The sequence below is a fragment of the Chiloscyllium punctatum genome, chromosome 39, assembly GCF_047496795.1.
Source record: "Chiloscyllium punctatum isolate Juve2018m chromosome 39, sChiPun1.3, whole genome shotgun sequence".
NCBI classification, from domain to species: domain Eukaryota; kingdom Metazoa; phylum Chordata; class Chondrichthyes; order Orectolobiformes; family Hemiscylliidae; genus Chiloscyllium; species Chiloscyllium punctatum.
Genome location: NC_092777.1, coordinates 21469894 through 21486878, shown reverse-complemented (window position 1 = coordinate 21486878; position 16985 = coordinate 21469894). Strand labels below are relative to the sequence as shown.

The 16985-nt window shown below is 41.9% G+C and overlaps 1 protein-coding gene across 1 annotated transcript; it reads right to left on the bottom strand.

The window, feature by feature from the left end:
- Positions 1–1087: 1087 nt before the first annotated feature.
- Positions 1088–16985, bottom strand: LOC140463867 (manganese-dependent ADP-ribose/CDP-alcohol diphosphatase-like). The gene is made up of 4 exons (XM_072558295.1): positions 16882–16985; positions 9371–10003; positions 4634–4756; positions 1088–1526 (listed from the first exon to the last, which is right to left on the bottom strand). The coding sequence occupies exons 2-4, from the start codon at positions 9963–9965 to the stop codon at positions 1231–1233; spliced, it is 1014 nt and encodes a 337-aa protein (XP_072414396.1). The 5' UTR covers positions 9966–10003; positions 16882–16985; the 3' UTR covers positions 1088–1230.

Genomic DNA, 16985 nt, shown 5'->3' with positions numbered 1-16985 from the left:
AGAGACAAGTGTAAACAAAACAACCTCACAAAATCAGATTTCAGCTGATCAGACTTTCAAAAATTGATTCACAGGATGTGAGTGTTTTGACAAGTATCTGAAATTTATTATGAACCCTTTGGAATGTTTGATTGTGTTTTCAGACACATCATTTGAGATTGGATGTGCTGGAGAGAGTATTTACCTTCCACATTGTTATCTGTCTCTACACAAGGACAAAAGTGAACTTGTTTATGAATAAGTCAATAGTAAACTTTTCAGTCAAAGCTTTAAGTACTGATCTATATTGTCAGGCACTTCCTCAATTTGAATTTGCTAGTTATCTATAAATCTATCTTATTTACAATCTATAACGGTTCTACTACCAAACAAGCAATGGCCTAATTTTAGTTGAAAAGAATGAACATATCACAACTGTAAAGTGAGAAAAATAAAATGATAAATTGTAAAATGTTATATTTTACTCCATTTGTGCTGTTAGGATTGCCCTGCCTCAGAACACTGAAAATGCTATCTATACTCTGGCTGTTCCTTCCAATATCATGCTACATGGCTACGATTCCAAATCAGCTGATTGTCAGTCACATGTCAAATGGAAGCCTTGTGAGAATATTAAACATGTTTCAAGATTTCTCAGAAAAGAGAACTTCTGCATTTTTATACTGGCCTTTCTGAGTTCAGCTTGTCCCAAGGAATTTAACCATGATTAGTCACTATTTTAATTTAAAGGCAACACAACAGCCATGTTCCCACAAACACTAAGTGGCTCATGAACAGAGACTTATTTTTGGTTGGTGATGCTGGTTCAGGGATGAAAATTGACCAGGACCCTTGAGTTCTCCAACTTTTCAAAAAGAATTGCCTTAGTTTATCAGGTATTACCTCTCATAATGCAGCACTGATCCTGTTCGAAGATTATGTGCTGAAATGTTGAGTAAGACTTGAAAGCAAAACTTTTCAGATCAGAAAGTGAGCAAGAAACCTGGGACAAGATTTGATTATATGAGGCAGAAAGCTAATTTGTCAACTGTTCATACAATGTTGAATTAAAGACACATACACTTGACACACAGCAGAATGCGTCACTCTCTTTTCGGATCTGAGATTTTAATCTGTAGGTGCTACTATATTTAACAGGCGATGATCTAATTTTGATCCCACTTGTTTTTCCAATGTATTCATATGGTACAGAACATTAACATTTCTATGATGAGCTAAAGATTATTTGATTCAGATTTTCTTGTAGTGAAGAATCCTGTCCTGAATCCTGCCTCTTCCCTTGACAATCATTCTGTCATCATATACATAGATAGTTCCAAATGCATGGCTCTCTGGTGGTGTTTCAATCACACCTTCGAATGTAAGATGGTGAATTCCATGGCAATCCAAGCAGTAAGCTCCACTGTGGTCATGTCCTGCCAGAAAACACACAACACTCGTGTGTGCATGCAACACCGACAGGATCTCATCGTAGTTCCATGCAAGTCCATTTGAATTTGTAGACTGTGGATGGATTGGAACATGAGCTGCAATAAAAATACAACAGTTTTATTTGTTTGCTCTGATGTACGAAATTGACAGCCGTCAAATCCAGTTGACCTGACAATACCGGATCAGACAGCAGGGTCTTCAGATATCACACATGAAAGCTTACATAAATCATATTGCTGATTTAGTCAGAGAATAACTTCAGGAAATGTTTGTGCCATTTGGGAACTTCACTGTTTGAAAGATGAGCCCTAGAATCTGTAACTTCTTTCTAAGGGTATCTAACTATTTCTAAGGATTTGATATAAAGTAAATGGGGCCGTATTTGACAATCACAATAAAACACTAATGGACTTCTGCTGGCCTTTATCTCCAGTGAACTGAAATAAAGGGAGTAGCACAGTGGCTCAGTGCTTAGCACTGCTGCCTCACAGCATCAGGGTCCCAGATTCGATCCCAGCCTCGGATGACTGTCTGTATGGAGTTTGCACATTGTGTTGGTTTCCTCCCACAGTCCAAAGATATGCAAGCCATGTTAAATTGCCCATGGTGTTAGGTGCATTAGTCAGAGGGAAATTGGGTCACTCTTCAGAGGGTTGATGTGGACTTGTTGGGGTGAAGGGCCTGTTTCCACACTGTAGGGAATCTAATCTATTCATTCTGAAAGATCCATTTTAGCTATATTGATAAGACTTTACCTGGAGCATCATGAGAATATCCTTAATGAGCTGTAGTATATTGACATTGGAGGCAATACAGCATGGATTTATAAGAATGATAATTAGCCTGCAAGAGTAAATTTTGGAGAAGAGGTTATACAAACTAGAGTTGTTCTGCCTAGACATTAGAAAGTTGAGCGGTGTTTTGCTTAACATTCTCAAGCTATGAAAAGAAGCAGGTAGAGAGACAGGAGCTTTCTTATTGGACAATCTAGGACAAAGGGATATTGTCTGAAGTCAAAGCAAGACCCTGTAGGAGTGAGGTAGGAATACACTCAGTAGAACTCTGTTCTGCAAACAGCAGCTAATACTAAATTGATTCTAAATTTTAAATCTGTGATTGAGACATTTTTCGTATTCAAATGTATTAAGGGACAAAGGCAGGTGTGTGGAATTTGGAGGCATATCAGGGTGTACAGTCTCACTTTATTGTTTAACACAGGTGAATGGCAAAAGAGGCTATTGCTGTATTACAGCCATAGTCAAAGATAGCCTGTTACAAAAACAGAAATTGCTGGAAAAAATCAGCAGGACTGGCATCATCCATGGACAGAAAGCAAATTAGGGCAGCACAGTGGCTCAGTGGTTAGCACTGCTGCCTCACAGCACTAGGGGCCCATGTTTAATTCCAGCCTCAGGCAACTATCTGTGTGGAGTTTGCACATTCTCCCTGTGTCTGTGTGTGTTTCCACCAGGTACTCCAGTTTCTTCCCACAGGCCAAAGATGTGCTGGTTAGGTTGAATGGCCCTGCTAAATTGCCCATAGTGTCCAGAAATGTGCAGGCTCAGTGGGTCAGCCATAGGAAATGCACGGTTACAGGGATAGGGTGGGGGATTGATCCAGATGGGATGCTGTTTGGAGAGTTAGTGTAGACTTGATGGGTGGAATGTCCTGCTTCTGCACTGTAGGGATCCTATGATTAATATTCTAGTCCAGTGACCCTTCTTCATAACTCAAATTTCTGTTTTTGTTTCAGATTTCCAGCATCTGCAATTCTTTGGTTTTTACTTTATAGGTTGTGGTTACCTTGACAAATAGTGACAATAGAAATAGAAATTTTAATTGATGTTTCACAACAATTCACAAAGAGCAAAATTTGATTAGAATGTACAACGCTACAAGAAGCTAGTTACCAATTCTGGCAGACATGACGGCCATCATTACTGTGGCTGTAGGAATGAAGGTGGGTCACATTTCATGTCTATATGAATCAGCAGCTATCTCCACCCCTATGTGATTCTGGTGCATGGCTTGGTAAAGTGCCCATGGATGGAGATACGCCTCCCATTCAGCACACTTCTGCACACAGCACCCTCTGCTCACCTTCCAGGGTCACCAGGCCTTAACTCCCAAGGAACTCCTACCTCGCTGAAATGAAAACCTCACATTCCCAGCCACTTTCTCATGAGTTATGCGTGTGGAGCCGGGAATTGTTTTGATTTTGTTCTCCCATCTTAGAAACAAATAATAAGACAGTGGTCCTTGTTCAAAGAGGTTGGAACTGGGGTTTCTAGGTAGGTTGAAGGTTACATCTTAAGTCAAAAAGCTGAACTTGTGACTTCTACCAACTAGAAAGATTAGGGCAGCAAATGCATGGGAACACCACCACCGCTAAGGTTCCCCCATCTACAAAATGCACTTAAGATATTACTGACTCTCCTTAGCACCTTCCAAATTCACGACCATACCATCCGAGAAGACAAGACAGCAGATCCTTGGGAACCCCACTGCCTGAAAGTTGGACTCCAAACCATTTATCATCCAGACTTGGAAATATACCATCATTCCTTCAGTGTCACCAGGAGGTAACTCACTCTCTAACAACACTGGTGGTCAACCCACACTAAATCAACTGCAGCAGTTCAAGAAATCAACTCACTACAACCTTTTCAAGGGTAAACAGGGATGGGCAATAAATGTTTATCTTGCCAGCAGTGCCCATACACCATGAATAAATTACAGAAAAACACGTTTTGGGATTTTAGGTGATCTCGCAGTTTTAAGTCTTCACACTTTAAGGATCACAGTGCAGGCCAGAATAATGAACAATATTGCTCGAGTTCTATTTGTTAACACCAGAAAATTAGAAACCAGTGATGGAAAAGAAAATTTGAGTTTTAAGTGCACTATTGTATATCATACATCATTTATTAAAATGTTAAAGAGCAAGTTGCATTGAGAGGAAAATTAAAGTTAGCAAATTTATGATGGTTTGCATTGTTAAAGAAATCACAAAGCTCTAAAGAAATAGGAGAATTTTTTTCTTTTTGTTGTTTGTAATAAGATTAGAACCTCATTTCTAAAGAATGTGTTTAATGTTTACTGACAAAATCTTGCCAAGTCTATAATTTTATCCCATTGATACCATTGTGTAGCTATATACTCTGAATTGAATATGTTGTGATTTTATATAACCAGCACCTACCAGCAATTGTAACCTTCTCCTGGTTACGATCTGAGAAAGTTAATATTTTGTTCAGCCAATCCAACTGTTCCTTACTGAAACCTCCATTAAACGCCACAAAACGTTTTTCCAGCCCATTGAGCCCTGTTAATGAAATATTTTAGAACTTTTCAGTTTTAAATTTGTAATGATTTTGAACATATGAAAACTCTTCACATTTTTGAAACACCACTGGGAGACATACTCTTTTTTAGTATTTGGTTCTTCCCCACACAAACTAATTCCCTAATTCAAATTAATTTGTGGAGGCGATGGCTTAATGATATTTTTGCTATACTATTCACCCAGAAACTCAGCAAATGTTCTGAGGATCCAGGTTCAAAGACCCAGGCAGATGATGGAATTGAGTTCAATTTTTAAAAAACATTGGGAATTAAGAATCTAAAGATAAACATGAAGCTATTGCTGATTGTTGGAAACATGGATCTGATTCACTAATGTCCTTCAGGGAAGGAAATCTGCCAACCTCACCTGCTCTGGCTTACATGTGACTCCAGACCCACAGCTGTCATTTACATAAATGATTTGAATGGGTGTATAGGAGGAATGGTTAGTAGGTTTGCAGATGACACTGAAATTGGTGGTGTAGTCGACAATGAAGGTTATCTCAGAGTACATAAGGACCTCGATCAGATAAGCCAATAGGCCGAGGAGTGGCAGATGGAGTTTAATTTGGAAAAATGTGAGGTATTGCCTTTTGGAAAGGCAAATCAGGGCAGGACTTATACATTTAATGGTAGGTCCTGGGGAGTGTTTCCAAAAAAAGAGACCTTGGGATGCAGGTTCATAGTCGCTTGAAGGTGGAGTCACAGGTAGACAGGATAGTAAAGAAGGCGTTTGGTACATTTGTGTTTATTGGTCAGTGCATTGAGTGTTGCGACTGTTGAAGACACTGGTTAGACCATTGCATTCAATTCTGGTCTTCCTGTTAGGTGCACAAAAGATTTACAAGGATGTTGCCAGGGTTGGAGGGTTTGAGCTATAAGGAGAGGCCGAATACGTTTGGGGCTGTTTTCCCCAGATCATTGGAGGTTGAGGGGTAACCTTATAGAGGTTTATAAAATCATGAGGGGCATGGATAGAGTAAAAAGCCAAGGTCTTTTTCCCAGAATAGGGGAGTACAGAACTAGAGGCAATAGGTTTAAATTGATGGGAGAAAGATATAAAAGGGACCTAAAGGGCAACATTTTGATGCAGAGTATTGCATGTATGGAATGAGCTGCTAGAGTAAGTGGTGGATATTGGTACAAATGAATGGGAAGAGTCTAGAAGGTAATTGGACTAAATTAATTTGGGTTATCTGGTCAGCATGGATGAGTTGGACCGAAGAGTCTGTTTCTATGCTGTACAACACTATGATTCTACGTGATTGACTGTCAACTGCCTTCTGAAACAACTTAGCAAGCTACTCAATTCAAGGCCAGTTAGAGATAGACAATAAAGCTACAACAGCCATTGCTGTTTCATGGAAATTTTACAGGAGTTTGTCCTTATTCCATACTTTCAACATCATGGTTTGGGGTTTTGAAAAAAAATTCCGTCCTTCTCTACTCACCCTCAGTGGAGCAAAGACAGAAGAGCTGAAATATAGCCTCCAATGTGATAACCATATATTGTCTTTTGCATTATCACCACACTAACAAACATAAGCAGAAGCAAGAGTAAATTTACCTATTCCAAATTTAAATTAATTTAATGATTATATACATCCGTAGCCCTCTGGATACAGAATTCCTCAGATCCACAACCTTTTAAATGGAGATATATTTTTCTTTATCTCAGCCTCTTATCCTGAAGTTGTGCCCTCTTACCCTAAATGCCTAGCCAGGAGAAACAGCAACTCAGTATCTACCTTATCAAGTCTTTTCATAATCTTGAAATGTTTCAGTGTTATCATGACATTCTTCCAAACTTCAGTGAATACAGACACAATTTACTCAGCCTCTTGTCATTGGTCCCTGGGATGAGAAGATTACCCAATCTAGTGAATTTTCACTGTATGGTCTCCAATGCAGGCTTTCTTAAATATGGAAATCAAATTTAGAGTGTTCTAGAATGGTGTCGAAAATTCCCTGTACAGTTGTTATTGCAATACTTCTTTACTATTACTTGAATCCCCTTATCATGAATTGACAAAATTTCATTTGCATAAAAAGGCACAAAAAGGTTAATGTACACTTGCACTGTGTGTCCAAAATGGTTCTGTTATTCATTTCTGATTTACTAATAAGCAACTGGCTCCACGTGGCTAGATTATTGGGTACACTGTCCTGTACCAATAACTTAATTAACAACAGTCTGCATCGATTTAAAAGAAAATACTACCTGACCAACCTCCATGATATTCCTGAAAAATTAACAATCCACATAATGAAGACATATTATGTGCTACGCTTGAATTTCAAATCACACAGGGGAATAATCAATAAATTAAACTAAAAGCTAAACAAGGAGATTGGAAAATCATAGGAATGATGATGTAACTGGCTGAGGTGCATGCAGCAAAGGTATTGGGCACTAAAGCACTTATATCAGAACTGGAGGGATTGTAGCAGTGTGAAATATTGAATGGTGATACTGTTGGGACCAGAAGCAATTCAAATTAAACTGGATTCAGAAATTCAGTATGAAGTGATTAATTTTCAGATTGTGTTAAATCAATCACAACTGCTGCGAGGGAGGTGTCTGAGACAAAAAAATAGCCAGGAGCTAATTGAAGATGATGCCCCATGCTGTCCCACTACTTAGAAAGTCTACCAACAGTAGGACCAGGTGCAGCTCGGCTGCACACTTAGCTAAGACAGGCAGCTAATTTAAACAAATGGTATTTGTTACAATGCAACCGTGGGAGATACCGTCACCAGCTGTGCAACTGCAGTCCCTGCAGTATCACTGCCAGGAATGTTACAGGATCTGTTTAATGACTCCATACTTCAGGCTTATTTCACATAGCAGCCTGGTGCCCCTGAAATGCGTTAGAGAACTGTTGAACGAGAGGAGTGATTTAACAAAAAACATCATGGCTACTTGGTGGTGGGAAAGTCGCTGACTTGCATGTGATAACACTTCTGGGTAAAAAGGCAAACATAAAGACTGAGGGCGCGATCAGCAAAAGCCCTTTGGGCCCTCACTCTCTGTCTTGGTCCTTGAGCTGGGCAGTGAAGGATGCGGCCAGTGGGATAGTGAGGAGAGGGAAGCTGGGGGTCGGGGGGCGGGGGGGGGGGGGGGGGGGGGGTTTGAGGTGGCCACTGATGAGGGATGAGGAAAATGGTGAGCATTGGAGGATGGTAGGCAGTGGTGAGGACAATAGCAAACAAGGCACCACAAGGGCTGTGACCAGCAGAACAGGAAGGGAGAGGCAGCAACATAGGAGAGACCAGCAGAACAGTAAGGGAGAGGCAGGAACATGGGAGCGACCAGCAGAACAGTAAGGGAGAGGTAGTAACAGGTGAGCACAATGCCCAGGTCCAGTATAATGGGGGTGCACAATGACGATGTCAATGACACCGGTGTCCTGTTCAAGTGTGTTGGAAGGAGATATACTGCTTTAAATTATATTGACCCCTCTGAGGGCTCCTCCACGCTGTCAGACCTGTGTCAGTAGGATCCACCTTTTCCAACGGAGGCTTTAGCCATGCCAGCATTCTGATGGGTCAAACTGAGATCCACATACATCCCACTCTGCCTTTATTAGTTCAGTGAGTTCAGGACAGACTGGTTAGGTAGCTTCCTGAAGAAGGGCTCATGCCTGAAATGTCGATTCTCCTGCTCCTTGGATGCTGCCTGACCTGCTGCCTTTTTCCAGCAACACATTTTCAGCTCTGATCTCCAGCCTCTGCAGTCCTCACTTTTTCTGACACCTCTAATTAGGCCCGATGTTAGGACCCTTGAAGTTTGCAATAAAATTGTATCCAATACATGAACTAAGGTAGGACATGGGCAGATAAATATAAAAAAGTCGAGAATGTGTTGCTGGAAAAGCACAGCAGGTCAGGCAGCATCCAAGAAGCAGGAAAAATGACGTTTCCAGCCCAAAATGTTGAATCTCCTGCTCCTTGGATGCTACCTGATGTGCTGTGCTTTTCCAGCAACACACTTTCGACTCTGATCTCCAGCATCTGCAAACCTCACTGTCTCCAAATATAAAGAAGTGTAAAGTCTACATATAAGCAAGATAAATAGATTAAATACATTGTCCATGGATTGAAATCAATAGGGATGAAGGTGAAACAGGCTTGGTTTAATTGACAATATATTCTGCCCCAACTCAAATCAGTAAGTAACATGCAATGTGTTTTACCCTCATCCATTTCAGTTGTCTCTCTCAGCATTTTAAATTTCACATCCCTTGCCATCATCTGTGTAATATAAAACTTGGGTAAAAGAGACCAAAAGGGCAACTTTTTCATGCAGAGGGTGGTACGTCTATGGAATGAGCTGCCAGAGGAAGTGGTGGAGGCTGGTACAATTACAGCATTTAAAAAAGCATCTGGATGGGTATATGAATAGGAAGGGTTTGGAGGGATATGGACTGGGTGCTGGCAGATGGGACTGGATTGGGTTGGGTATCTGGTTGGCATGGATGGGTTGGACCAAAGGGTCTGTTTCCGTGCTGTACACCTCTAGACTCTATCAGTTAATTGAATAAAACTTTATCGTCACCCGATACCAGTGCATATGGATGTAACCTTAAGTTACCTTTTGAGCTATTAAAATCCTCATTTTTGTTGTATGACTTCAGTATTTCCATCGAATCACGATGTTTCTTGCTGGAATATTTCCTTCCCAAAATGCTAAGGTCGTATGAGTCGGTGATTATGAATCGAAACTTAGGGAAAGGACTAAAATGATAGCCATAAAATGCCTCTGAGTCATTAGGTTTGGACCAGGTCTCAATGCTGCTATCTTTGTTTCCCAGGCACGCGCTATTGAGAGCTGATTTAAGTAATAGTTCCCTATCAAAATTATACAATTCATGGTTACCCAAGATATGGTGCACAGGAGATGAGCACTTTGAAAATTCATCTAAGACCACTTGAAGTGCATGATCTGAGGACTTTAGCTGCAAATTGCATCCATCAATGATGTCTCCAAGCTGCAGAATAAAGCTAGGAGTGTTCACTTCTTCATTCCATCCCCTGACAGCACTGCACAGTAAATGGAGGCTGTTCCTGTAATAACGTCTCATTGTGCATGTGCCATTGTAACCATTGTCTGTATTGGCATATTGAATGTCTGCTATGACACCGAAAGTAAAATTCAGTTTTTTTGGCTCATCTGCGTCAGTTGCCATTCTTTCATGAGCTTAAAGTCCACATACCTTGCCACTATCTGAAAAAGATAAAAATAGGGTTAAAAATAGCCCAGCTCTAATAAAGTCCACTGCATCATTAAGTTTCTTTATTGCTCATTTCACCAATATTATATTGATAAAGATCTATTGATAATTGATACTTGGATCCCAGAAGCACAACTTCAAATCACATTTCTGGTGCTGAAGGTGACAAAATTCATTCATTCCCTAGAGGTTTTCTCACGTCTATGCCCTATGACTGTTGAATAGATCACTTATAAGACACAAAGCATTACTGAGAATGTGGTCATATATTAAATGATGAGTAGCAAGAAGAATAGAAAGCAAAGATCAAGATAAATCGATATCTCTAGGATTTGAAGGGTGCAGATTCTGTCATTGCACAAGTAATTATGCCATACCATTCCTTTTACATTTATGTTAAAGAGAAGTACAAAAGTATGTAAGTTAGCTTGCTGAGCTGGAAGATTTGATTTCAGACGTTTCATCACCATACTAAGTAATATCATCAGTGAGAATTGCTGGTGGAAGAGCTGGTAGTATACCAGAGACTCTCACTGATGACGTTATCTAGTATGGTGATAAAATGTTCAAAAATAAACCTTCAAGGTCAACGAGCTAACTTACATACTTACCATCAACCTGAGCTACAAATCTTCTCAACAATCGATAAGTACAAGGCATATGAGATTGAGGCTGGTTCAAGCTATCAAATTGGATGGCCTGACAATCAGAAGTACAGTAGCGCCTCGACATACAAACAACCCCGTTCACGAACAAATCGGTTTGCGAACAGGATTGTACGTAAAATTTTGCTGTGCATGATCTGAGATTGAGGCTGGTTCAAGCTATCAAATTGGATGGCCTGACAATCAGAAGTACAGTAGCGCCTCGACATACAAACAACCCCGTTCACGAACAAATCGGTTTGCGAACAGGATTGTACGTAAAATTTTGAAGTGCACGTACGAAATTCAAGGTACGAACGAAGGTACGAATGCAAAAAGCCTGTGTGCAACCACGTGGTTTCATTGTTCTGCTTTGCTACGCGCTTGTTGAACGCAAAAGCTCTTGGGCCCCACATGATCTCATTCAGTTCGTCTTTGGCATGTGCGCTGTAAACAGTGTTCGTTGCTATGTCCAAGCATTCTTACTCTATCTGAACAATGGGAAAAATTGATTCAGTTCGCAAACCGAGTCCCGGAACGGATTAAGTTTGTAAGTCGAGGTGCTACTGTAAATTGTGCATATTGTATATTGTAAGAGCTGAACATTTTGTTATACTGCCTTCTCAACTTCCCTCTCTGTTGGAGAAGTGTAAATAAAGCCAAAAAAAATTTTAAGTAGCTATGTTGCCAATTTTATGTACATTTTGCCAACAGGGACAGTAGCAGAGATGGCAGTATAACAAAATGCACAGCTCTTACATCACACAATGCTAAATGTTTCTGATCTTAAGATGTGGAAAATGGACAGATACAGTTCGATGCACAAAACAAAATGGTCTATTTTGGATAAGAAAACAATGAAAGCATAGTATAAACAGAGTTGGTAAAATAAAATGGCAAGAAGCTAGGATTTTAAAAGTTGGACATCATGTAGAAAAGACTACACAAAAGGTCAATAGGAATTTGGATTTTGTGTGTTAAAGATACTGAATGTTAAATAAATTTCTAAAAGACCGGTTGATCTGATACTTGTTAGAATACTACATATAAACCTGGGTACACAATTCAAGAGGCACAGGCACAACAAATAATCAACACATAAAAATTTACAGCAATTAAAAAGAATTGAAAAATTGGAAGACGTTTTTTTGAGATTATCAGTAACGAAATGCAATTTTCAGAGGATAACAAAATGGTAAACAAGAGACACAGATTCAAGATTATCAACAGGAGAATGGGGACAGGGGAGGAAATGAGAATACTTTTCACAGAAAGGTTAACAAGAATATGAAACTTTACCCAGGCAGCTCACAAGGTCAGATTTCTGTCTTGTCATCGGACATTTGTATTAATTCTCTAATTGTGGACTTGGTGAAACATTGGGATTGAAATTCAGGCCTTTAAGATAACAGGTAGCTAATTCTCAATGCTCTGGATGGCATGCTGAATCTCTACTCTGGTGTTGTACACCAAATTAAAACAAAACCATTTGCTATCATTTTTGTTTGGGTAGCAATCTCTGCCTTTTGGAATTTAACAGAGGCAAGTTCAAAAAATAAAATGTATTTCTGAAGAATAGTTATATTGTACTTGAAATATCAACTTAGTTTCTCTCTCTACAGATGCTACAAAACCTCCTTAGGTTTCTCCAGCACTTTCTGTTTTTTGTGTTCAGATTTTGAGCATCTGCAGTATTTCAAGATGATATTGAGCTCTCCTTCCGTCGCCTTCGCCTTCGTGCTCAGTTCTTTGGGCAAGAGTCCTCCCCCTGCTCCACAGATCCTTTCACATCCCTCCAACATTCCATCTCTAATTGGATACCCCCGGCAGGACAATTTCCTGCCCTCGGTCTTTTCATTCGACGCCTTAACTCCAAACTTTTCCTGTTTCTTGCAGATGTTAAGGAACGCAAGCTTCAATTTCTCATCCACACCCCTGCCCACCCTCCACCTTCCAACAGTCCCAATCCCTTGAACCCCATCTCCTCTAGCCCCAGCCCTTGCCGTGTGTTCACCATACCCTCTGACCTTCCCCTCTGAGGCTGAGCGTGCTGTTCTCAGCAAAGGACTCAGCTTTGTACTCTTACGTCCCCACTTCAATGAATTCCGGGCTCGACATGATGCTGAGCTTTTCTGCCGTCACCTTCGTTTTCATGCTCACTTCTTTGGGCAAGAGTTCTCCCCCCGCTCCACAGATCCTTTCACATCCCTCCAACATTCCACCTCTAATTGGACACCCTGCCAGGACAATTTCCTTCCCTCGAACTTTTCATTGACAATTGTCGATGGGACATTGGCCGCCTTAATTTCTCTGCCCCTCTTACCCATTCCAACCTCTCTCCATCCGAACTTTCTGCTCTTCGCTCCCTTAGGTCCAACCCCAACCTTGTCATCAAACCTACTGACAAAGGGGGTGCTGTTGTTGTCTGGCGTACTGACCTCTACCTTGCAGAGGCTGAGCACCAACTCTCAGATTCCTCCTCCTACCTCCCCCTGGAGCATGACCACACCACTGAGCATCAAGCCATTGTCTCCAACACCGTGACTGACCTCATTTCCTCCTGATGCCTCCCCCCCTACAGCTTCCAACCTCATAGTCTCCCAACCCTGGACAGCCTGTTTCTACCTACTCCCCAAAATCCACAAGAAGGACTGTCTCGGCAGGCCCATTGTGTCAGCATGCTCCTGCCTCACTGAACTTATTTCCTCCTACCTTGATCCCATCATTACTCCTCCAGTTCACTCCCTCCCCACCTAAATCCGGGATTTCTCTGATGCCCTGCGACACATTGACAGCTTTCAATTCACAGGCCCTAACCACCTTCTATTCACCATGGATGTGCAATCTCTTTCCACCTCCATCCCACACCAAGACGGCTTGAAAGCTCTTCACTTCTTTCTCGAAAAGAGGCCCGAACAATCTCCATCCACCACCACTCTCCTCCTCCTGGCTGAATTTGTTCTCTCTCTCAACAACTTCTCCTTCAACTCATCCCATTTTCTCCAAATCAAAGGTGCAGCAATGGGTACCCGCATGGGTCCTAGCTATACCTGTCTTTTCATGGGGTATATGGAACATTTCTTGTTTCAGGCCTACCCAGGTCCCCTCCCACAACTGCTGTATCGGTACATCGATGACTATTTTGGTGTGGCATCATGCTCTCGTCCTGACCTGGAAAAATTCATAAACTTCGCTTCCAGTTTCCATCCCTCCATCACCTTCAACTGGTCCATCTCCGATACTTGCCTTCCTTTCCTTGTCCTTTCTGTCTCCATTTCCAGTTATAGTCTATCCACTAATATCCATTACAAGCCCACTGACTCCCACAGCTATCAGGACTACAGCTTTTCTCACCCTACGTCCTCTAAGGACTCGATCCCTTTCTCTCAGCTCCTTCGCCTCCGCCGCATTTGTTCCGATGAGGCCACTTTCCAAAGTGGTGCTCTTAATATGTGCTCCTTCTTCTCCAACCATGGCTTCCCACCTACAGTGTTGACAGGGCTCTCGACAGTATGCGGTCCATCTCCCGCGCCACAACCCTCACCCCCTCCCTCCCCTCCCAGAACAAGGATAGGGTCCCTCTTGTTCTCAAATTTCACCCCACCAGCCTTCACATGCAAAGAATAATCCTCTGCCATTTTCACCAACTCCAACACAACGCCACCACTAAACACAACTTCCCTTCCCTCCCCCTGTCTGCATTCCGCAGAGATCGTTCCCTCCGGGACAACCAAGTCCACTCCTCCATCACACCTAACACCTCTCCCATCACACACGGCACCTTCCCATGCAATCGGAGAACGTGCAACACCTGCCCCTTTACCCCTTCCATGCTCACCATCCAAGGCCCCAAATACTCATTTCAGATTAAGCAGCGTTTCACTTGTACCTCTTTCAATTTGGTCTATTGCATTTATTGCTCCCAATGTGGTCTCCTTTATATCGGAGGGACAAAACGCTGACTGGGTGATCACTTTGGTGAGCACCTTCTGCCTGTAAGCAATCAGGTCCCGGACCTTCCCGTGGCTTGCCACTTCAACACCCAATCCTGCTCCCATACCCACATGTCTGTCCGTGGCCTGCTGCAATGTTCAAGTGAAGCTCAATGCAAACTGGAGAAACAGCATCTCATCTTCCGACTCGGCACGTTACAACCTGCCGGTCTCAACATTGAATTCAACAACTTCAGATGATTATCCCATCTCGACCCCTCTTGTTTTCATTCTGCTCTGTAATTTTTTTTTCACTGTTCTGTACCTCTTATTTCTTGATTGTCTCTCTTTTTCTCACTCCCCACTCTCTCACCACCTTTTTCCTCTCCTCTTCCCCCTTTGCTACCCTTCTCCCATTTCCATTTTGCCTCTGCTTCACCCATCCCCCCCATCCGCCACATATTTTGTCATATAGCACTGGCTTCAGCCTTGGTCATTCACAGCTCCTAATCTCCCTATAATCTCTCTATGCACTGTCATTATCAAGTTTTTGCTTCTGGAGCCATGACTCACCTTCTCTCAGCCCAGCAAAAATACCTCCCTATTTCTCCCTTTTTTCAGCTTTGACAAAGGGTCAGTTAGACTCGAAACGTCAGCTCTTTTCTCTCCTTACAGATGCTGCCAGACCTGCTGAGATTTTCCAGCATTTTCTCTTTTGGTTTCAGATTCCAGCATCCGCAGTAATTTGCTTTTATTTAGCAAGAACCTATTAGTGAGAGAGTGCAGATGTTACAATCTTCTCAGAGCTTCATTGGGGGTAGGGACAGAGAGCAGGAATCCATTACAGAGTGAGTGCAGATGTTACAATCTTGTCATGGCTTCTTGGCTCTGGGGACAGAGAGCAGGAATCCATTATAGAGGGAGTGCAGATGTTATAATCCACTCGCAGTTTTATTGTGGGGATGCAGTAACAAAGAGAAACATCTTCCTGGCCCTACACTCATCTCTGGAACATCTGGATAATAAGATTACCTATGTCAGGCTCCTACTTCAGTTCTGCCTTCAACACCATAATTCCAAACAAATTCATGTCTAAATTCTAACACCTAGGTCTCACCTCCCCACTATGTAACTGGTTTCTCGATTTCCTGACCAACACAATCAGTAAGGATAGGTGACAACACCTCCTCTAGGCAAAAGTCTGAATACAGCAAAGAAGAAGCTGTTCTTGAATCTGTTAGTACATGTATTGAAACTTTTATATCTTCTGCCCGACGGAAGGGGGTGGAAGGAAGTATAACCAGGTTGGGAGGGGTCTTTGATTATGTCAGTTGCTTTTCTGAGGGGCAGGAAATATAGATGGAGTCAATGGATATACTTTCCAGTTATACGCTCTCCCATCAGACAGAAGATATACAAGTTTGAAAACAGGTACTAACAGATTCAAGAACAGCTTCTTCCATTTGTTATCAGACTTTTGAACTGACCTCTCAAATGTTAATTCTGATCTCTCTGCATTTTCTCTGTGGCTGTAACACTGTTCTGCAATCGGTTCTGCCAGCCTGGTGCGCTTTTTATGGTACAAGCTGCTGTAGAGCACACAAAACAACACTTTTCACTGCATATCAGTACATGTGGCAACGATAAATTAATCAACCACCACAGGGAGGGGGAATCTGTTGCTGAGGGAATGTGTATGTCACAATCCAGTCACAGAGCTCACAACCCCATTGCGGTGCTGCCCTGCACTCCCGTCTCCGTACATACACACACAGCGAAGCAGTCCGCTGGCCTTTCAGTGTTACTAATCTAGTTGGCTCCTGCTTCAATGAGCATGACACAGGAAAATTTAAACTAAACAGCTTTCATGGGAGGAACTGCGTTGCTTGCGGTATTTCAGTTTTGTAAGCTACCAATTGTCCCACTAAATAAGTCGATAATAAATTACCACGGTCCAGTTGTACCTAACGTTTAAAATATGTGAATACATGGCTTAACACATTCTGTGGATCAATCGCCCACTGCCAATGAAGTGCTCTGAACAATTTAGACGGGATAAAGAGATATATATAAATTCTAATAATATTATAATTCGCACGTCTGAATGAATTCAAACCTGCAATTTTCACTTACTGTGGACGCTAGTCCCACGAACATATACCGCCCCTTGTGAATGGGACAGAAAGAGTGACTGCTATGAGAAATTAACTAGCAGCAGGGACCCTGCAATCTCTAACGGGAACACTAAATCTAAAGTAACAAACCAAAGTCCCCATCACTGAACAGTGTACATACAGTGATCCTTCGCGTTTGCCGTCACCTCAGCCAGGGAACTGATGTTCCGCTCTTACAGACACATAATCCAGTCAATCTATCGTTTCCATTGGATTCTCCTGCAG